The sequence below is a fragment of the Aulonocara sp. 'chitande type north' Nkhata Bay genome, linkage group LG3, assembly GCF_057382095.1.
Source record: "Aulonocara sp. 'chitande type north' Nkhata Bay isolate Kocher_YH1m ecotype deep benthic linkage group LG3, A_spYH_male_GT1.1, whole genome shotgun sequence".
Taxonomy (NCBI): Eukaryota; Metazoa; Chordata; class Actinopteri; order Cichliformes; family Cichlidae; genus Aulonocara; species Aulonocara sp. 'chitande type north' Nkhata Bay.
The window spans coordinates 12,230,912-12,253,776 of NC_141346.1; the positions used below are offsets into that span (position 1 = coordinate 12,230,912).

At 43.1% G+C, this 22,865-nt stretch overlaps 1 protein-coding gene across 2 annotated transcripts; it reads right to left on the minus strand.

Annotated features, from left to right (window-relative positions):
- Nucleotides 1-8,372: 8,372 nt before the first annotated feature.
- On the minus strand, nt 8,373-22,009 carry LOC147333994 (butyrophilin-like protein 2). Of its 2 annotated transcripts, XM_086286486.1 has the most exons (8): nt 21,563-22,009; nt 21,347-21,436; nt 15,744-16,067; nt 14,227-14,547; nt 12,729-13,055; nt 10,920-11,252; nt 9,451-9,798; nt 8,373-9,031 (listed from the first exon to the last, which is right to left on the minus strand). In XM_086286486.1, the coding sequence occupies exons 2-8, from the start codon at nt 21,381-21,383 to the stop codon at nt 8,877-8,879; spliced, it is 1,845 nt and encodes a 614-aa protein (XP_086142612.1). In that variant the 5' UTR covers nt 21,384-21,436; nt 21,563-22,009; the 3' UTR covers nt 8,373-8,876. The 2 variants fall into 2 exon arrangements, with proteins under 2 accessions (XP_086142612.1, XP_086142611.1); XM_086286485.1 differs by lacking the exons at nt 21,347-21,436; nt 21,563-22,009 and adding an exon at nt 18,689-18,783.
- Nucleotides 22,010-22,865: the final 856 nt, after the last annotated feature.

A 22,865-nucleotide genomic window follows, 5' to 3' on the forward strand; every position in this document is an offset into this window, starting at 1 on the left:
GTCAGACATTGAAATGAATTGTTCCTCTGAGTATCTGAACCTGCTGTTGTGTTGCTTTTGTGTGCTGCTGTTACTGATGGCTGCTGCTGCTGCTGTGACAACAGACACACAAACAGTTTGGTGGGCGATCATGGCTCTAGAGTTGGCAGTTTGTCTTTTAATCAGAAGGTTGCCGGTTCGAGCCCCAGCTTCGACAGTCTCAGCGGTTGTGTCCTTGGGCCAGAAACTTCACCCGTTGCCTACTGGTGGTGGTCAGAGGGCCCGGTGGCGCCAGTGTCCAGCAGCCTCGTCTCAGGGTGGCTGTGGTTACAATGTAGCTTGCCACCACCAGTGTGTGTGAATGGGTGGATGACTGAATATGTAAAGCGCTTTAGGGTCCATAGGGACTAAGTAAAGCGCTATATAAATACAGGACATTTACCATGATGTCATCAGAAATCACTCTGGAAATACTCAGAAAAAAACATGGTTTAAAGCTGGTTTACTTTCACACTCCAACACTGTTATTATGTCCTACAGTCTGAGTGTGTAACAGCACTGCCCCCATGAGGTCAAACTGGAGCATTGCACATGATAATTCTCATCCAGCAAACTTCTTAGACACACATCTGACCCTGATTCCGTGGAGACTTTAGAAATTTCCGTGTTTCTAAAGTCTACCTCCTTTTTTATGATAATTTTTACTGCTATTTGTTTTTGTTATTTTTATGTGTCATAATCTGTTTTTAATCGTTCAAAGTGTTTTTTCTTTGTCTCTGTACTTTATGAACTTATATGAGGAATCAACAAAGCAGTAAAAATGAATGAAAAGCCCAAACATGGACCCACCTGTATGTACTCAGGTCTGTACCTCAGTAAACATCCACAGTGTGAGGCTGTAGGAAAGCCCAGCATTGAAACCTGGTGGCAGAGAGGTTAACTGCAGTCACGTGCAGGGGCAGATCTAGAGAAATTTTCTTAGGGTGGCATGAGGGTGGCAAAGAAATCAAATGGGGTGGCAAAATCAAAGCCTTTTTTCCCCCAAACACATATGCAGGTGGTTACATGTGGTTAAAATGATTCAAATGCAGTAAGTATACACATTTTTCATATAAATATAGTCTATAACTTAATTATTGTCTGTAGCCCACATTTACACACACACACTTTAGTTACAGAAAACCTGAGTTTTGATGTTATGTACTGTATAGCCTGTCTGATAAATAAATATGTAGCCCAATAAGTATAAAATCCACAAAGCTACACAACATGGGGCGGTTCATTTACAAACACAAGTCAAACTTAAGTTTCACACTGTTTTTTGTTAGAAAACAGTCACATTGTTACAGCTTAAATTACCCAAAATGTCAGAAATCTGCACTGTCATGAACAAAAATGTAAACCTAATTTTTCATGATTTGTTGGATTAACCCACTGAGGTCTGAAATACAACTGCCCATTTTTGACTCCTTTTGAGTTTACGTTTGTATTTCACCCTCAAATTGTTTCATTTTCTTTTTTCCCCTTGCCTTGTTTGGTATCATTCTTTTCAGATCAACTGAATTTAGTTGTTTTTTTCAAAGGAAAAAAAACAGCCTGAATGAAGATACTGTTATTCTTTGTGTTGGACTGCCATCTTGTGTTGCAGTTAAGAATTGTTTTTAATCTTTAAATGCACCATGCATTTTGTGCATGCTTACACAATTAGAGTGATGAAACTCCATAAAAAGATTAACATTGGAGCATTTGAGACAAGTAATATTAACTGTATTTATCTTGCACTGATGCTTTTTCAGAAACCACATCTACTCCTCGTGCACCGTCACATAGCACATGAAATAAACTTTCTGTTGCACGTAAATCTCTGGATGTTAACTGTCCCTTCTGACTTAGGATAATTGCAGTAACACAATCCAGTATTAATTGTGTGTAAATATTTATTAACAAAGTGAAGTTGAAGATGACACAGGGTGTAGGTGAGGAACTTTACATTATTTATTCCTTGCAGCATGAGTTAAATTAAGGAAAACTTCACAGTTCAGGATCAGAGAGAAATATCTACCGGTACACATCAACTACACCACCGGGCAAAAGTTTTAGAAACATCGATTGGTTTCCACTCATTTATTTATTTATTGCAGTTCAAGTCATGTGGATTACACAACACTGGTCACTATATTCTTCATTTCCAGTTAATACTTGTACAGCTGCTGTTATTGTGTATGTGTATATAGGGTGGCAGAGCAGGTCAGCCACTAATCAGAAGGTCGGTGGTTCGATCCCAGGCTGCATCCTGGCTGCATGCCAAATATCCTTGGGCAAGATACTAACCCCATGTTTGCCTACTGGTGGTGGTCAGAGGGCCCGGTGGCGCCTGTGTCCGGCAGCCTCGCCTCTGTCAGTGCGCCCCAGGGCAGCTGTGGCTACAATGTAGCTTGCTATCGCCAGTGTGTGTGAATGGGTGAATGACTGAATGTAGTGTAAAGCGCTTTGAGGTCCTATGGACTAGAAAAGCGCTATACAAATGCAGGCCATTTACCATATATACATATTTATTTATTTATATTTCTTCATACATTCTTATATAGTTCTATACTGTGTATTGTGTATTTTGTTGTACAGTTATTTTATTTTCAACTTTAATTTATATATTTTATCTTATTCTTTCCCAGTTAAATTTACCCTTCATTCTAATTTGTGTTGTACAGTTATTTCATTTTTAACCTTAATTTTTTCTATTTTATTCCTTCCTAGTTAAATTTACACTTTAATTTTTCATATTTATTTCCTATCTTATTCATAGCCCTTTCCTTTTTCATTTTTTTTCTTTATTTCTTTAGGTCACGAGCAGTTGTCTAAGCATTTCACTGCATATCGTACTGTGTATGACTGTGTACGTGACAAATAAAAATTTGAATTTTTTTTTGAAAAAAGTCCAATGATTAGCTTGAAATGGTACAAAGGTGAGTATTGAACTTCCACAACAAAAAAGGTAAGGTTACCCAAAACTGAAAAATAATGTACATTTCAGAATTATACAAAAGGGCCTTTTTCAGGGAACAAAAAATGGGTTAGAATTTAAAGCTGTTCTGCTGTAATGGAGGTCGATCAAGCCGTGAAAGCTGGTGCTACTAACTTCTACAGGTGTTTCAACTTTTCTGGATTTCTTCCAACCCTCTGTCTGCATAAAAGTGCTGGAACACACTGTGGTACCACACCCATGAGCACCAGTGAACAGTACTACAGAAAGTAGTGTGCTGCTATAGAAATGGTGAGAAAAGGGCAATTAACAATGGAAGAGAGACAGACCATCACTTAAAAGTGTAGAGTATGTTCATACAGAGAAATTGCCAAGAAGAGCACAGATTAATCACGGTCATAGCAAGCCTCAGTTTCAACTTTGAAGGGAAGACTTTGAGCTGCAGGATTGACAGGATGAGTTGCAGCAGGAAAGCCACATGTCAGGATAAGACACTGGATTGCCTGGGCCATGAAACACCGCCATTAGACTACTGAAGACTGAAAGAAGGTTTTTGGACTGATGAATCAAAATTGTAAATCTTTGGTTCATGCAGGATCTTTGTACGACGTTGAGTAGATGAACGGATGTTTCCACAGTGTGTGGCATCAACCAGGTGATGGTCTGGGGCCATCTATGTTGGATCCAGGATTGGTGACTTGTATAGAGTGAGACACACAGCAGTGGGAGCCGTTTTGTTTGTTTACTAAAAAGCTGATCTCTGCATGAGGATCAGTTTGTTTGGTTCACAAGTGTCATGTTCGGAGGCAATAAGACGCAGGGTTCTCAAGCATGAACCGCTTTTTATTGAATTGTAGGAGCAGTGTACGTCGCTACATCAATTTCTGGAAAACACATATACACACCGGTCTCCTAGCGACCTCTAGTGGCTGCCCTCATGGTAGCCTTACTAGGACAACATAAACAGATTTCACAACATCTCCCCCTTTAACAAGAGTACTTTAAACATAAAACAGTGTTGTCAGAACGCAGGACATCACGGGGGTAGACTACCCTCAGTCCTGATAAGGGATTATTCTGCCCTTAGAACATAGAAAGGAGATAGTCCTCAGTCTCTGAATCTGAGAGGTACTTTAATCTCCCGCCCCCTGGAAGTTACTCTCACAGGTGTGGTAGGGTGGAGAGAAGACCCCGGGACAGGGATTGGCAATGTCTGCCTTACTGGTGGTTCTTGGGAAGCAGCCGCCCCTTTAGTTGGAGTAGTCGGTGTAGCTGGAACAGTGCTCTGCTGCTGCTCCTCAGGATCAGCGGTGCCTGGGACAGGCTGAAGGTGTCGTCTGTTGCGGCGAGTCACATTCCCATTCGCCATCTCCACCAAGTAGGACCTCGGCTCCTTAGACTTACTGATGACCTTAGCTGGAGTCGTCCACCCCTTTTCCCCGTCAAGCTTCACTACAACATCCTGGCCTGGGAGAAGCTCAGGAAGTGGACGAGCTGAATGTCTGCGGTTGTAGAAGAATCTGTAAGAGTCCTTAGCTGCAGCATCTCTTTGGCACACCGTGTCCCTATTGACTGGACTGGGCAGCAATGTCTTTTCGAGTACTGGGACGGTGGTGCGGATTTGACGTCTTGTCATAAGTTGAGCTGGGCTTGCACCGGTTGCTGCAATTGGTGTAGAGCGGTAACTCATTAAGGCTAAGCAGGGGTCAGGCTGTTTGAGAATGTACTTGGCCGTTTGGACAGCTCTTTCAGCAGCTCCATTTGACTGGGGGTAATGAGGGCTCGACGTAGTGTGGGTGAAGCCATAACTCAGTTTGAAGTCTTGGAACTCTGATGATGTGAACTGCGTCCCATTATCACTGACCAGTTCTAACGGGATGCCCCATCTAACGAACATGTGTTTAAGCTTGTTAATGACCTGTCTGCTGGTTGTTGTAGTGAGGGAATCAATCTCAACGTCTCTTGAAAAATAGTCAACAATGACAAGAAAGTTCTTACCCTCAAGCTCGCAAAGATCAGCTGCAATCTTTTGCCAGGGGCCATTGGGCAGAGGAGTAGTCACAAGAGGTTCCCGTTGCTGTGTAGGCTTGTGCTCTCTGCAAAAGTTGCATGACCTCACCTTATGTGTTATTTGAAGTCCAATGTTGGGCCACCACACTGTTGATCTTGCGCACTCTCTACATTTAGTTAGTCCTTGGTGGCCTTCATGTAATTGGTCAAGGACACAGGGTCTGAGTGCTGTGGGAATTACGATGCGATCGTGGTAGAGCACTAGACCATCTGATTCTGAAAGGTGGCTTCTGGCTGCATAAAAGCCTTGCAGTGGTGAGCTCTTTGCCATTCTCCGAGGCCACCCTTGTCTGATGAAGATCATTGCTTTTTGAAGCTCTGGGTCCCTCTGTGTAGCTCTACGAATTTCCTCCAACTTATGTGACTTGATAGGTTTGCTTGTCACTACGTTGCTCACATATGCCTTGACCTGGCTGTCTGTCTCGGACGGGTAGCATCCGTGCAGTGGATGTCTGGAGAGTGCGTCCGTCACCACTAACTGTTTACCGGGAACATGCTCAGCAGTGACATTGAATCGCATCAGTCGCATCAGCAATCTCTGACATCTCAGTGGCGTTTTATCAAGGTCATATGAGTTGATCAAAGGCACCAAGGGCTTATGATCAGTTTGTAGACGTACATGACCCATGCCTTGGATGTAGCGGGTAAAACGTTCGCAGGCCCAGACAGATGCTAAACACTCTTTTTCGATCTGCAAATATCTTTTCTCTGCGTCTGTGAGCGTGCGAGAACAAAAGGCAACAGGCCGTAACTCCCGGTCATTGTCCTGTAACAGTGCAGCACCCAGGCCATAGCTGCTGGCGTTCGCACTGACAACTGTTGGTCGGCCTGCATCATAATAACAAAGTGCTGGTGCAGCCACGAGCATCGCCCCACACCCATACAGTCTCTTTTTTGAGTAGATTGGAGAGGGGGTGCAGCACTGTGGACAGGCCTGGCAGGAATTTTCCAACATAGTTTATTAATCCGAGTACCTGCCTGAGTTGTTCTACATTGGTGGGGCTGGGCATCCTGGCAATAGCCTCCACCTTGCCATCATCAGGTTTCACACCATCCGCACTGATGATGTGACCGAAGAACTGTAGTTCATTCTTTCCAAAGTGGCACTTGGACCTGTTGAGCTTAAGTCCTGATGCTTTGATTGTCTGTAATACTACACCTAAGCGTTGGTCATGCTCCTCTTTGTTAGCCCCGAAAACCAATATGTCGTCCATCACGACGACAGTCCCCTCTAGGCCCTTGAGCAAGGTGCTCATGAGCCGCTGGAAGATCTCGGGTGCTGAAGTTATGCCAAATGGCAGGCGTCTGAAGCAAAACCTGCCCATGGGAGTTATGAACGTGGTTAGTTTTTGGCAGCTGGGATCCAGTGGTATTTGCCAGAATCCACTGGAGGCATCCAAAGTGGAGAAAACTTTAGCCCCTGCTAACTTAGGAGTTATGTCATCCAATGTGGGCAAGATGTACCGTTCACGCTTTACTCCCTTATTCAGACGTTTTAAGTCCACACACACCCTGACCTCATCCTTGTTGCGCTTTGGAGCAGGCACCATTGGTGCACACCAGTCTGTTGGCTCGGTGACTTCCTCAATGATGCCAAGTTTGAGCATGCGCTTTATTTCCTTTTCCACTTTTGGGAGGAGAGGAAAAGGCACCCGGCGTGGGGTGGTTACACTGTATGGCACTGCATCTTCGGTCAGCTCGATTTTTACAGGTTCACAGTTCAGCAGGCCAATTTCTTCGAACACATCCTCTGTTAAGTCATTACTGATTTTGTTAACTCTAGCGACTAGTCCCATGCGCTTTGCCACTGTCTTCCCCAGTAGGTTACTTGCATATTGCCCTTTTATAACTGTAATCCAGTACTGGTACTTTTGGCCTTTGTACTCTGTAGTAGCAAGGAATTTACCCATGCACTTGACTTTTCCACCAGGGCTGTACACAGTTGGCTTACACTGGATGAGTTTGGGTCTCTGCTGTAGCTTATTAAAGGTCGTTTCTGTCATAACAGTGGTGTCTGCGCCTGTATCAATTTTGAAATCAACTGGACTGCCATTTACCAATAGCTCAATGTCCCAGTCGGCATCTGAGCCCGACTCCTCAATGACTGTTGTTTTTGGCTCAGTTACTGCTCCCAGGAAAAGCTCCCCTATGAAGAATGAATCCTCATCTGAGTCCTCTACAGCCTCAGCCCTGACCTCTTTTAGCATTTTGGTTTTGCATACAACTTCAAAGTGTCCCAACTTATTGCACTTTCTGCATCTTTTATTGCGGGCTGGGCAGTTTTCTCTTTTGTCATGCACCTTGTTGCATCTTTGGCATTTTGGTTTACTCTTACCATGTTGTTGCTCATGTACCTGATGAGGTTGGGAGTAACTCCTTCTCATGCTGTTATAATGCCTCTGTTTCACCTCATTCACCGTGCTTTCCACTCGGTCTGCACTTTGCTGTTTGACTTGCTCACTCTGGCGTGCTAGTTGAATGGCTCTATCCAGAGTTAAGTCCGCCTCGAGCTGGAGTTTTTGTGAAACATCTTTGTCAATTAATCCAATGACGATACGATCCCGGATCTGCTCGTCTTTACTGCCGCCGAACTCGCAGTGCTGCGCGAGCTTGTACAGGCTCCGCACGAAAGCCTCGACTGTCTCCCCGGCCCTCTGGCTCCGTTTGTGAAAACAGTCGCGGTCGTGGATAACGTTTCTCTTTGGGACAAAGTGCTCATCGAACTTTTGTATAACCAGATCATACTCAAACTGCGGACTTGGCCTGGCCTCCGTAGCAGCAGGAAACACAAATGAGCCATATCTTGGTTCGGCATCTCTCCCCATGGAGTAAAGAAGCGAGTTCACCTGCACTTCGCCGCTCTCCATCCCTAGCTTGGACGCCACTCGAAAACGGGAGAATCTCTGCCGCCATATCGGCCACTCTGCCGGCTGTGTAAAGTCGAACGGCTCCGGAGGTCCAAATTTAGCCATTTCTTCGTGTAACTCGGCGTGAAGTCCTCAATTCTGACACCATGTCATGTTCGGAGGCAATAAGACGCAGGGTTCTCAAGAACGAACCGCTTTTTATTGAATTGTAGCAGAAGTGTACATCGCTACATCAATTTCTGGAAAACACATATACACACCGGTCTCCTAGCGACCTCTAGTGGCTGCCCTCATGGTAGCCTTACTAGGACAACATAAACAGATTTCACAACAACAAGTAAGTTCTTACAAACAGCTGAAGCTGAAGCTCCAACACAAAAACACTCACTGACTCTGAGATTAGAGCTCAGAAATTCATGTGTGTTTGTAACACAGTTTGACTTCAAATTTTTCAGAAGGAATTCGGGAGAAATATCTGTCATCTAAAAAGATTTAATTGCCTTTGGCAGTTGAAATTACAAGTACACAAGGCCGAACCCCAGTCTGTCTAGAAACATGAACACAAAAACACACCCTGCATAGCCTTGATTATCTAATGTTATCCTTCAGCTTATTCTAAGGCTCGGTTCAGGACATCTTTATTCTTTAACCAGAGACTTATAGAAAACTATTATCAGTGTATGTGTGAGCATGCAGCAAAGACTCTCAAGCGCTCTGCGTCCACTCTTTAGTACTTCAGCCCAGTCTTAGCACAGGAAGAAGCTCATGATCCTCAAAACACAGAGTGCCAACTAGTTTATGAGCACATTTGCATTGTGTATATATTCAAATAATAAAACAGCTTTATTGAATTCTTTTATAAACAATTTATATTTTTTCAACCCTAACAGCCAGAGTCTGAACATTAATCATCAGACATGTTAGACGTCTACAGTCGTCTGCTGGGTGTTCAGGAGAGTCCTGACTCATCATGATTTCAGTCACAGACCAGCTCTTGGGGGGGAAAGAGGCTGTTCATCCTCTGGATGATTATGAGTGTTAGAATGGTGTCGTTTTCTTTTGTAGATCAAAAATCCAACAACTAAAACAACAGCAGAAACACCGATGATCAGTGCAACAGATCCTCCTGTCGGACCTGCAGGTGAGAAACAGCTGTGAGGTGTCAGGTAGGCGACGAGTGAAGAACAGAATCTCTTTCTTTGTCAAGTAGATTAGGTTAAAAAAAAAGAATAAAGTGTGAATAAAGAATGACAATTTGGACACTCTGCATTTGAAGTATTTCAATACTGCCAGAGCTGATAAGAGGATTTATATTTATGGGGAAAAATACCATTTAAATTTCCCATAGGGTTAGGAGACATAAATGTCTTTGTTTCTGCTCTAACCAAACAATACTGCTCTACAACTCTAGACTACCAGCCACAAAGACAACAGCTGGAAAAAACATCTGTCTACCTCTGACATCCACCAGCTCATCCATACAACAAACACACATCAACAACCAGGAAGCAGCTTCACCTCTGATCACACACACACTCAGCTCTACTCACTCACCTGGACGATCAGTAACTCTCAGACGTACGTAGCTGATATATTTCCATGAGCGTGTTTCTTCCATAAAGACACCACACATGTATGTTCCACTGTCAGCAGGCGTCAGATCGTTCACAATCATAGACATGTTTCCATCCGTCATCTGTATGTCCAGGAGATCCACCCGGTTCTTAAAAGACCGATCCTGGTTGTCTCGTTCAAAATTCCCATTCTGGTACGAAAGAACATGTTCACCTTCCAGACGAGATCCCATCCATTTTACACCTGTGATGGAGTTGTTGTTGTTTGAACTTTGACATGGCAGAGTAACATTTTGTCCAGACTCAGCTTTGATGTTCATTTTCTGACCTGAAAGAGGAAACAACACAGAGCAGAGAGGTTAAAGGTCAAAGTACAATTATGATCAGAATGATTGACTTTAAATATTTTGTTTATTTCCTTTGACATTTGAGTTTTTAGTCATGTTGGATTTAATGAACCTCTGAACATCCAGCAGGTCACCAGTGACCCACTGAGGGGGAATTTTAGCCTCATGCTAAACATGCAAAGTGTCAGAAACTACAAGATGTTAGCTTCCACAGAACAACAACATGTGCTGATAATAAGCGAACATAATGTGTGGCTCTCATTATAAGACATGGTGATGGGTGATCTGGCAGCAGAGAGCGGGACAAGAAATGGGCAAATAGTTCAAACTGTGAGTGCACTTTATACACATGTATGAAAAGAAGTAATGATTGCCTTTGTGTGTTTGACTGTCTGCTAACCAACTAGTATAGTATCATAGTATTGTAACACTTTTTTTCCTAATATCTCTCTAATACATTTTTCTTCCTGAAGTCTATGTTTCACAAAAACTCTTGAGGCATGCTCAGTCATCCAGGTGACTAAGTCCCCAAAAGTTGATTCTGTTCATCTGGATGTTGGTTACCAGAGATTTCGTCACTCATCCGAGACACTTGGATGAGTGACGAAATGTTTCTCCCACTGACAACATCCAGATGAACAGAATCAACTATTTGGGGTGCAACAAAAAGCTTTGTAGCTGCATACTGACTCCTGAAACTACAACACATTACACTTCTTTGTCTCTGTCACAGCTGGATTACAGATGTTAAGGCCACACAGATATGTGTCACCTTCATATGCACGAACATAATCAATATTAAAATTACTCTAAGAAGAGGCTTCAGGGAGACGTTTGCTACGTTGGACTGTAGGACCATCAGAAATGTGTGCAGTAACAAAACAGGCAGCACTGAAAGCAGCTCTAACTGTTTGTGTTGTTCAATGATTTGTGCACAACAACAACAATGGGACCTCTCTCATCCATCAGTCATTATGTGGACATTTTTCTCACAGACGCCACAACTTTAACATCCACCAGCTCATCCATACAACAACAAACATCAACAAGCAGGAAGCAGCTTCACCTCTGATCACACACACACACAACTCTACTCACTCACCTGGAGGAACGACAATCAGATAGTTGTTAATGAGCAATTTCCACGAGCGTGTTTCCTCAATGAAGACACGGCACATGTATGTTCCACTATCAGCCGTGTTCGCATCCTTCAGAATCAAAGACACGTCTCCATCCTTCATCTGTCTGTCCTGCAAAGTCAGACGGCTCTTAAAAGATGGATGCAGGTTGTCTGGATTTAAATGCCCGTCCTGGTACAAAAGGACATATTTATCTCTAAGGTCAGCCCTGCTCCATTTTACACGTTTACTGTTGGTTGGAGCTCGACATGTCAGAGTGACTTTCTGTCCAGACTCAGCTGGGAGGATTTTGTGTTCTGAAAGAGAAAACAAAACAGAGCAGAGAGATGTTAGTTGTTTATTTACTTTTGCATCTGAGTTTTAGGGCCTTGTGGTGGTATGGTAGTTATCACTTTTGCCTCTCGGAAAAGTCCTTGGTTCAAATCCATGATCTACTCTTTCTGTATTAGCCCTGTAACAGACCGGCATCCTGTCCAGGCTTCACCTGCTACTAACTCAGTATCTGTGATACAGTCCAGGCCCAATAACCTTGGCTTAGTTAAACAGAAGGAGATGGATTGAAGTTTTTTGCCATTTTCTCTTTCATTCATGTAAACCTGCTAGCATCCACCAGATCATCAGTGTAGCCTCATGCTAAACACAACAGCTAGCGGACCTCTGAAATCCACAGCAACTGGGCCTCGCCCACCATAATGGTATGTAAGAAGGATGGGATATACTGTCTCTGCATTGTTGGCTATCCACTGGGCCCAGTAGCAGTTTTTGATACAGGCGACATGGGCGGTTGCCCAGGGCGGCATAGTGGTGGGGGCGGCAAAAAAAAGTTGCTCGGGCTCATGCTGGACTCATGCTGCCCTGACATCATGCCGGCGGATTTTGGGGATGGCATAGGCACTGATCGGTTTTCTATCGCCCATTTGCTGGGAGTAAGGGCACCCTCCATTGGCGAGGTGCGCCTACTGCAGATGCTTTTCTTTCTGAGCTCTGTAGACATCCAAGGTCCAAAACAAAATGCAGCAGGGACCTGTTTTCAGAGTCCAAATTGCACCAGACTGCCTGATGACTAGACGTTGACAAGCTGTGCTGGCTAAAAAAAAAAAAAGAAGATAGAGCCTGAAGGACAGTTATCTCGGTGGCTGCAGAAGCTAATACACACTGGTCGATTGGTGTATTGCACACTGATGTTTATAGTCTTTCAGAAGACCCTGCCACCAGTCCTGCCCATGCAAACAGCAGGATCCCTCCAGGCACCAAGGGAGTACTAGTCATCAGGCAGTCCGGTGCAATTTGGACTCTGAAAACAGGTCCCTGCTGCATTTTGTTTTGGACCTTGGATGTCTACAGAGCTCAGAAAGAAAAAAAGCATCTGGACTTCTTTAGTTGCTTGAAGATGTTTCACCTCTCATCCAAGAAGATTCTTTAGCTCTAGAGTCAAATGGTGGAGAGTCCCAGATTTAAACCCTGTGAGAGAGTCACAGAAGAGGGAAAGTGGACCACCTAATGATCCTCTACGTAATCACATGAGCCAAGGTGTGAACACAGGTTTATCAGCCAAGGTTTCGGGTGAGCTCAACCTAACGCCACCCTATCATGTGATGCCTTAATGCTCACTCACATCCTGGGCCATCTGACCTCAGGAAATCACATGACAGGGTTAGATTTGAGCCTGGCTAATTTTTATCAGCATGTTTTCAGTGAGATTCTCTGCTGGGACTGCTGAATGAAGTTTTCTGAATGATTTACAGAAGTTTACAGTTACCTTGCTCACTCACCTAGAGGAACACTGAGAGTGATGGTGATGTTTTTCCATGAGCCTGTTTCTGCTATTTCAAAAAGACACTTGTATGTTCCAGAGTCAGCAGTGGTCACTTTCTTCAGAATCAAAGACACGTCTCCACCCTTCATCTGTCTGTCCCGCAGAGCCACTCGGTTCTTATATGATGGATGCTGGTTGTTTGGAACAAAACGCCCATCCTGGTACAAAAAGACATTTTTCGGTTCCAGGCCAGCTCTGCTCCACAGTACAGCTGAGATCCTATTTGTAATTTGACAGGGCAGAGTGACGTCCTGTCCAGACTCGGCTGTGATGTTCATCTGGTCTTAAAGAGAAAACAACACAGAGCAGAGAGGTTAAAGGTCAACATGCAATTATAAGAAGCATTGTTTACTTTAAAAATGTTCTTTATTTTCTTTGACATGTTTAGTCCCCGTGTTAATGTCTTAAAGTCCAGCAGAGGCCTGTACTATAAAGCAGCTTTGGGTTGAGGGTTAACACTGGGTTTTCTGTTCTAGGAAGGTGGTACGCGTCTTATAACATCCAGTGCATTGCCATGGTAACTTTCACTATCTTAAGTAGCTAGCTTAAATTATGCTTTGAACCTGCCCCTGATCTGATCTGCTCCTGAACCGGATTAGATCCAGATTGAAACATCCATCAGGTTCCACAGAACAAAAACGTGCTAATAATAATTGAACATAAAGCAGTCCTCTCATTATAACACACTGTAAGTCTGTGCATTCTGCTCTACAACTCGAGACTTCCCACCACAAAGACGACAGCTGGTGGTTGTCTGTCAAACCCAGACATCCACCAGAGGCCTTTACTTCATCTCTCAGCAGGGAGAGGCTAATGTTTTCAGTAGCCTCTAAAGTCTTTGTGTTTCCCTAATAAGCATCAGAAGCAAATAATATATATACTGTATATATGTACAACTTTGCCACATTTTGTCACATTACAGCCACAAACATGACTCAATTTTATTGGAATTGCACATGAAAGACCAACACAAAGTGGTGTACACGTGAGAAGTGGAATGAAAATCATACATGAGTCAAAAACATTTTATAGATTTATTGATAGATTGATAGATAGATAGATAGATAGATAGATAGATAGATAGATAGATAGATAGATAGATAGATAGATAGATAGATAGATAGATAGATAGATAGATGTGTGTATACTTGTTCAAGCCACTGCATGCATACAGAACAGGCCTGTGTTTGAATTCAGTTTTAATATTCAATCTTTATTCGCAAATGAAAAAATGGAAATGGAAGTGTTGCAGGAATTGCATTAACTCATATGTGATGAAAGCTCAGTGGTTTGTGGTGTGTGCGTGAGCGTAGGCAACGTTTTCTTTACAGCATGTTTTCAGTGTCGAATAGATTATCTGCTGGGAGAATACAGAAAGCTGCACCTTACTAAACCAATGAATGAAACACAAACTCCATGCCAGATTTACAGAAAAATCAGAGTTACTCACTCACCTGGAGAAACTTTCAGATTGATGGTGACGTATTTCCATGAGCCTGTTTCTGCTATTTTAACACGACACTTGTATGTTCCAGAGTCAGCAGTGGTCGCTTTCTTCAGAATCAAAGACGCGTCTCCACCCTTCATCCCTCTGAGAGCCACTCGGTACTTATATGATGGATGCTGGTTGTTTGGAACAAAACGCCCATCCTGGTACAAAAATACGTTTTTCTGTCCCAGGCCAGCTCTGCTCCACTCTACAGCTGTGATGTTATTTGTGACTCGACATGGCAGAGTGACGTCCTGTCCAGACACAGCTATGATGTTTATCTGGACTAGAAGAGGAAACAACACAGGGCGGGGAGGTTAACGGTCATCGTACAATTATGAGCAGAATTATTGACCTTTTGTTTAATTGTTGTTTATTTCTCCCCTGTGAATTGAACACACTCGCATAAGACAAGGACTTTCAGAATAAAACAGGAAACTAACAGACAGGGGACCAGACAAAACACTGAACTGAACAGACAGACTCACAAGCAGACGCAGTGACACCATGGACAGACAGAGGGAACACAGGCAGGTATAAAACAAAACTCTAACACACAGCACACCTACACACAAGACATAACAGAATAAACAAGAACACAGAATAATATAAAGAGTCCTCAGACTCGGGACCATGACAGAAGGTGGTTTGCCTCTTTCAACAGTGCACTGCCATGGTAACTAGTGCTAACGTTTAACTAGCTAACTTAACTTATGCTGTGAAGATAATCTTATCATCATAATAACATAATCTGCTTTGGATCAGATTAAGATCCAGATTAGAGATCATCAGGTTTGAAACATCTATGGACCATTCAGTTCTCCAGAAAATAAATAGCATAACTACTCCTGGATGATCCCTCAGTCCTCTCCGTGCAAAGAATGGGAGGGTCTAATTTTGTTTTGTTTGTTTGTAATTGGGTCTAATGTCTTTGTTTCCCTGATGAGCATCAGTAATAAATAATAAATAATGTCAAATTTTAGATTCAACTTTATCCTGTGATTTTCTATTTTTATATTCTGTTAGAGGCAAAGACATTTTAAAACAGTTGTAGTGATCGAAAACAAAGTACCTGCACTTTGCTTGTCGAGCTCATATTAAATTTTGACAAAGACAAAGTTTGAATTCAGGTTTTGTATTTAATCTTAAACAGCACAGAGTCAGTATTTAATCAATGTCTTTTTATCCCCTGACTGATTATCCTGACGTCCAATGTCAGTTTGAATAAACTCAGCATACCCTGGATGTTGATATCACTTCCTAGAACAGGGCCCAGGTCACTAAGGACCATCTCTGGGTAAATTTCTGCCTCATGCTATATTCGCAAAGTGTCAGAAACTACAACCTGTTAGCTTCCATAGAACAAAATCATGTGCTGTCAACCTCTGACATCCACCAGCTCATCCATACAGCAAACAAACATCAACAACCAGGAAGCAGCTTCACCTCTGATCACACACACACTCGACTCTACTCACTCACCTGGAGGATCAACTCTCAGGTTGATGATGGTGAACTTCCATGAGCCTGTTTCTCTCAAAAAGACACGACACTTGTATGTTCCAGAGTCAGCAGTGGTCGCTTTCTTCAGGATCAAAGACGCGTCTCCATCCTTCATCCCTCTGAGAGCCACTCTGGTCTTATATGATGGATGCTGGTTGTTTGGAACAAAACGCCCATCTTGGTACAAAAATACATTTTTCTGTCCCAGGCCAGCTCTGCTCCACTCTACAGCTGTGATGTTATTTGTGACTCGACATGGCAGAGTGACGTCCTGTCCAGACTCGGTTGTGATGTTTATCTGGACTGAAAGAAAAAACAACACAGAGCAGAGAGGTTAAAGGTCAACATACAATTATGAGCAGCATTACTTTAAATATGTTGTTTACTTTAAGTAATTTTAACATCTTAACATCCATCAGTGTCCTGTACTATAAAGCAGCATTTGGGTTCATTGTTAACATTGGGTTTTCAGTGCTAAGAAAGTGGTTCGCATCTAATATGAGTGTATCACCATGGTAACTTATGCTAACTTTTAACTAGCTAGCTTATTGTTACCTCACCAGATCCACGGCCCCGATCCATAGTAAGGAGCGCGCTGTCAAGTGACGCACTTCAAGGACAGCTTCCCGTCTCAAATCTCTGATTTTCTGCATTATTCATTGGCTTATTACCCACCAGTCTACTGTTGTGTACACCGCTCTTGGCCGCTGTCTTTTATTTTTAAGGTTATCTGCTATAAAAAGCCAGGCCAGGAAAACCTCATTCATGTTTTTCTGTGTTTTATTCTCAGTTACTTTGACACAAAGGCATCTGCTGTGATGTTCCCACCTCTGATGAAGTCTCACATGTATCAGTGCTGATAAATGATCAGAATTATAATATTTCTGACTGTCTGAGGCAAAAATGATTTGAATCAAAACCTTGTGAATCAGAATCTAATGGGTTATAGAAATCAGTGATGATACCCAGTCCAAGTGAGTAGCCTAGGCCTGACAGAAGTGGATGTAGCTGTGGGTAATAAGAAAAGATGAAAAGAACTATTGATAACTTTTTGGTTAAGGCCTGGTCCGTCTAAAATTCATAACCAGTGCTCTGACACAGAGCCATTAACCTCTGAACGCTAGATAAAGCACAGTGTATCCAGAAAACACACCAGAAAACGGGGCGATCGTGGCTCAAGAGTTGGGAGTTCGCCTTGTAATCGGAAGGTTGCCGGTTCGAGCCCAGCTTGGACAGTCTCGGTCGTTGTGTCCTTGGGCAAGACACTTCACCCGTTGCCTACTGGTGGTGGTCAGAGGGCCCGGTGGCGCCAGTGTCCGGCAGCCTCGCCTCTGTCAGTGCGCCCCAGGGTGGCTGTGGCTACAATGTAGCTGCCATCACCAGTGTGTGAATGTGTGGATGACTGGATGTGTAAAGCGCTTTGGGGTCCTTAGGGACTAGTAAAGCGCTATATAAATACAGGCCATTTACCATTTTACCATAAGCCGTGATAAATGCACTGCCCAAGTGTCCCCTCCCCCCATTGCCTTTCAGCAGCATGCAACAGCAAACAGGTCGTCAGAGGAGTAGTGATGTTTCAGTTGCGAACGAAACAGCTCTTAGAGCCGGATCTTTGAAGTGAACGACGCAAGCCGGGTTTTTTTTTTTTTTCTCTCACCCTCTCGCACTTTTTTTCCGCTTCACTCTGCACGCGAGCCTTGTGCTTATGGATTCAGAAAGTTTATTCATGCAGGCCCATATGACAGAGAATATGCATCTTCTTTTTGTTTTCATATTTTAACTTCATATTTAATTGCGTTGTGGTTTGCAGTGTTTTGTATTGTTTCACTTTAAACTGGTTTAAAAGGAAAAAGCTGAAAATTTATATGAGTGCTTGTGTATAAATACACAAACAACACACATATGCTTTCAATTGTGTAATTTAAGTGGTCTGGGCAGCTCTGTTTTGGAAGTTCAGTTGACGCTAGAAATGTGTTTTGGAGTTTGCACGTGCTTTGTCTATATTTATACATAAACATATATAAATAAAACCACGGTATTTTTTTACGTTAGTAATTCCTTTTGTGCATAATTTTATATTTTTGTTAATAATGAATTAATTAAAGCAACAAAACCAACTGAATAGACGGTTGGGAGTCGGAAGAGTCGGCTCTTTTTAGTGAGTCGAGCCGAAAGAGCCGGTTCTCTAAAAATAGTTGGAAATCCCATCACTACAGAGGAGGCCGATATCATGATTAAGTTTAATATTGTCTACAATATTGCCAAAGAATTTCAAAGCACTTTAAGCACAAAATTGTTAATTAATCATTTACAAGTCAACACTGTCTGTATGGACATCAAATTCCCCCCCAAAGAAGTGCACATGTAAAACTGCGGTGTTTGTGTTTCCTGTTATGCCGTTTTTCTTCGGTAGCTACTCGTAATCCCTTTCCCCCACTCCCTTCCTCTCTCTCTCTCTCACACACACACACACACACACACACACACACACACACACACACACACACACACACAGCGAGGGGGCGTCCCGCACATCCTCCCCACAGCCCGGAATACATTTCCCTCAAGGGAAGGGCATAACATTGTGAACTGTGAACCTAGCCAACTTCTGCTTCCACAGAACAACAACACGTGCTCGTGAAACGTGAACATGTGTGAGAGAAAGCAGCCTCTCATTATAAGACACTGTGAGTCTCTGCATGCTGCCTTTATGGAGCTACAGCTGTTTGTATACACTGAATAAAAAGCTTTGTAGCTGCATCCTGACTCCTGACACTACAACACATCACACTGACACACACATTACACTTCTTAGTCTCTGTCACAGCTGGATTACAGATGTTAACTCCACCCAGCCTCGTTTCGTCTTCGTCTACTTTACTTATCGTTTTCTCAGAAGGGCATCATCTAACAGTAAATCTCACCTGCAGAGACGACCACGAAGACGCTGAAAAACAGCAAAGTTGAGCCGAGCGAGACACTGACAGCAGACATTTCTTAACTCCAAACTTCAGAGTCAGAGAGTGAGAGTGATGTGACGTCAGGCTGGCTGGACCCAAGCCCACCAACTCTGGACAAACAAACGTTACGTAGTAATTTACGTCCTCAGGTTGTGATGGTTTGAGCAGCTGTTTGTGACGAATCTGACTAAATCAGTTTTCCCCCTTTAAAGACTCTAAATTATTGGCATATTTGTTATAGAGAAACTTATATTTGGGAGTAAATGTATGCAAAAATGTAATTTAAAAAAAAAACTAGACACCTTTTAAAATGTTGTCCCTGAAAAAATGTGTTGTGTATTTAATGAGAGATGTTTACTTAAGGCCTGTTTGTGTTTCCTTATTGGCAGATAAAGTTTGATTTGGAAAAATTAACAAAATATATTTTTTAAATCTTGTAATGCACAAAAGAAAAATGATGGTGGACTAAAAGCTTTACGTTTCTTAGTGTTAAATAATGTTACTTTTAAAAAACAGCCACCTTTAATCTGATCAGTTGAGCAACATTATTGCATAAATGTGACGAGGAAATGAAAGTCGCCCAGTTTTCTTCTGGCTCAGTTCCAGTGTGAGAGTGTTCACACTCAGCCTGTGAGGGATCAGGGCTGTCACATACAGACATGCTGAGGCCTTTAAGTCTGCATTTATGATGAATTTGTCTAATGAGAATGACCACATTTGTATCATAAACCATGAGGAGACACGTGGTAGTTCAGATATTGAAGAAACTCTCTTTATCTTTATTCAGACCTCTGTTCTGCTCTACACTCTGCTGCTCCTCTTTCTCTGTGTTCATGACATACTTACACCAGAAGCTCGGTGGGAACAAAAACAGGGAAAAAAATCTATTTGTAGTGAGGATTGTTAAGAAAAGAGTTCCTGCCTGCGTACTGTGAGGGTCAGAGGATGGAGTCAAGCAAGCCAACAAATAACAAATAATGTGTTGAAAGCAGAAAAACTAGAGATCAGAGTTACAGCTGAATATTTTCTACCTGCTTTGTTTTCATGCTCAAAGCCACGGATGCTGTCTGTTGTTGCACTCTCTCTCTGTCTTTCTGCTCTGAGTCAATGGAGCTCACCCAGCAGTCTGAGTAATGACAGTAACCATTAGAATATATTGATGCCATTACACTTTGGATCTCAGCCTTTAAGTGGATGGATGGACTACACTGATCTTCATTCACAGAAAACATTCACAGTAACTCTCACACAGATAACCATTCTTACACTCTTAAATGCTGTTGATGGAGGAGAAGAAACCGTCCACAGCTTTCAGTCTCCACATTTGAAGCTCTGCAGGAAACCCTGACAGCAGCTTTTTAGCTCCAAAGCAGGTTTAGCTCTGGTGCAGAGTGTTGGTGACTCTGCCCGTGGACACAGTTATTTCTGCAGGTCACCTTGTTACAGGTGCATTTGGAGGGGATTCAAAGCTTTGTGGCAGGGAGTTTACTGCAGACTGCAGCATGTTTAATAGCAAGCATGATGTGAGCCTGATGTGGCTGATAGCTGCTTCTAGCAGTCTTCATGTATGTGGAATGAGAGGGGAGATGTTATCAGGACCAGTTGCTGATTGGACGTCTCAAAGCTGTGAGGGCAGCGCTGAAACTTTGTCCTGTAGCTCTTCACTCAGTCCTCACCCTGAGTGTTTAGAGCCCAGCCCCACATATTCCTGCTCCTCAGGAATTCTGGGATTTGGAGGAAACACAGCTAAACTGACCTGAAGCTAACACGGAGGTCAAGGGGGAGGAGCCACAATACAAGCTGCATCCAGCCAATGGGTGCACTGTTGCCCCTGAGCCCATGGATGTGCAGAGGGTCACATGTTTAGTCCCATTTGTAGAAATGTGTCCATGATGAAGACAAATGCAGTCACACAGCTCTGCAACAGCACAAATCACTTTGATGGAGTTTGTTTGTGCTGCTCTCAGATCTGTACAACACTGACATGTGTGTCAACATGCTGCAGACTCACAAAGATGTGCCGTGTTAGCTTCATGTGTCCATCTATCACAAACATGCTGCTTCTTCTAACAGGAAGGACTCCTCAGCCGTGTCCACAGCAAAGTAGAATCAAGGCTTTAACCAGGCTTTTATTGTGAAACACTGAACATGTGGAAAAGTCAGCCTGAAAGTCAGGGAGAGAGTGGGCAACGATCCCACAGGAAAAGAATGAAAGAGAGAAGACACATCCAGGGAGGAGAGAGCTGGAAGCAACATGTAGCAGCTGATGAAGTCAGACAGGTGGGCTGGGCACACAGAGGACTTTATGATCTGGTTCTCAGCTTCATCTCTCCATCGCTCTCCCCACGGCTACAGTACAGGTGAACTGACACATCCATCAGTGGAGGCTGTGGTGGAGCAGCAGCTGAAGCAGGTTCATTCGTGTTGATGGTTTACAGGTTTCCTTGGTCAAAGGTCACTCAGACTTTTGACCAAGGAAACCTTTGAGATTCAGCTCTGTGATTTCACCTTCTACTGATGGAGTGTAGAGCACATCACCTTCACAGAGGACGACCACACAGTCGCCCGTGTGCAGGCCGATGAGTTCAGTAGCCAGCGACTGAAGATGTTAGCGTAGCTTACCAGTGACAGGAGCCAGTGGTTTTTCCCAGCTGATCATGATGGATGCATCTCCCACTTCCTCCACTTCATGCTCTTTGGGATCATCAGCTTCTATGAAACAAACGTTGATGCATGACACAAACTGTATTTCAGTCTGGCTGCACTTATTTTTAAAATTAAGATGACGAGAAATAAAACCAGAAATGGAGTCAGAACATAAAGTACGAGTGTTCGCACCTGTTGTTTGTCAAGTAGTAAGAATGAGGTTGTCCTCGCCTCCCTCAGTAACCTCGCAGACATTAACAGTGTACCAGAGGTAGCTGTGCAGGACACATCTGACAGAAACAAATCTGTGATGAGCAGGAGAAGTTGTAATCAGGCAAGATTTCAACACACAACACTTTTGAACTGAACTTGTAAATGTCTGAATCTGCCCCTGCCAAGAACAACAGGTGCTCAATGAGCCCGTACTCCACTCTGAAACCTGAAACTGTGTCCAAGGCTGCTGGAGGTCATATCGGTCACAGACTACAGGACAAACAGAGAAAGTCAGAGATTCGTTACTCAGGACAGTCTCATACATGCATTCACTGAGGTGACTCAGCCAGCCTCTCTTAACTTACACGATCCATAAGTGGTGGTGAAGTCAAAATTCATACCAGAGATGGTGTAGGAGTTTAGATGGCAAGGCCACCTCTCTCGTCGGGCTGTGAGATAATTGGCTGAGGGACAGTTTACAGGCTGAAATTATTACAAATGAAAAAAAGACATTAAGTTTAGCCCAATCATGGAGGAAGAGGAAACAAATCTAAAAAAACAAACCCTATCAGCTCTCCATTTAAGGATGTACTGGGTGATGATCCACTGAATAGGGAGTCTGGTTGGCTTCCTGATTCTGTGATGATCACCTGGACGGGACGGGGACCACCTGAGACAGAGACACAGGAGTAGAGACAGCTGCTTTACCACTGAGGAGAACAGTCACATCGGTTCTCCAGAGTGGGAAATCATTTTGTTAAACCAGTAGCTTTACATAACCCAGTTTAACAGTGAGTGGGTGTGTGGGAGGATTTTCCTGAACAGAGCAGAGAAAAAGTGTTAAAAACCAGCAGGTGAGATCCCAGCACAGTTTCCACCTTAGTTTACGATTTTTCCTGTTTCTCAGAAAGAAGTTAAAAAAAGTGAAAAACACTTTAAAAACTGACACCAGTATAAAGCTTGAAGTTCTCTTACAGTGTAATCTGACATATAAAACTTATTCTTCCACCATGAACAGCTTGTGTTGCTATATAGTCTCTTTTCCATCCAAGAAACATGTTTCACTGCAAAATTAAGCATCAAACTTCACTATATTCACCCAAACAGTGAGACTGCTGTTTGTAGATTACAGCTCAGCGGTGAAACACAACAGTGCTCGGCAGACTGTTCACAAAGCTGAGGACAAATTAAAGAGAATCAGAAACGTTTAAAGCAGCAGATCAACGGTAAAATACACACCTGCCAAGAACAGGCTGCAAGTGCAAACCTTAATGTGGCAGTG

What these genes read in the sequence shown, in the direction of transcription:
- LOC147333994 (XM_086286485.1), bottom strand. Translation starts at nt 18,758, where the DNA reads ATGTCTGCTGTCAGTGTCTCGCTCGGCTCAACTTTGCTGTTTTTCAGC. An exon ending in CAATCTGAAAGTTTCTCCAG is followed by an intron (nt 13,056 to 14,226) that starts GTGAGTGAGTAA and finishes TTTCTCTTTAAG; the next exon opens with ACCAGATGAACATCACAGCC. An exon ending in CACTCTCAGTGTTCCTCTAG is followed by an intron (nt 11,253 to 12,728) that starts GTGAGTGAGCAA and finishes TTTCTCTTTCAG; the next exon opens with AACACAAAATCCTCCCAGCT.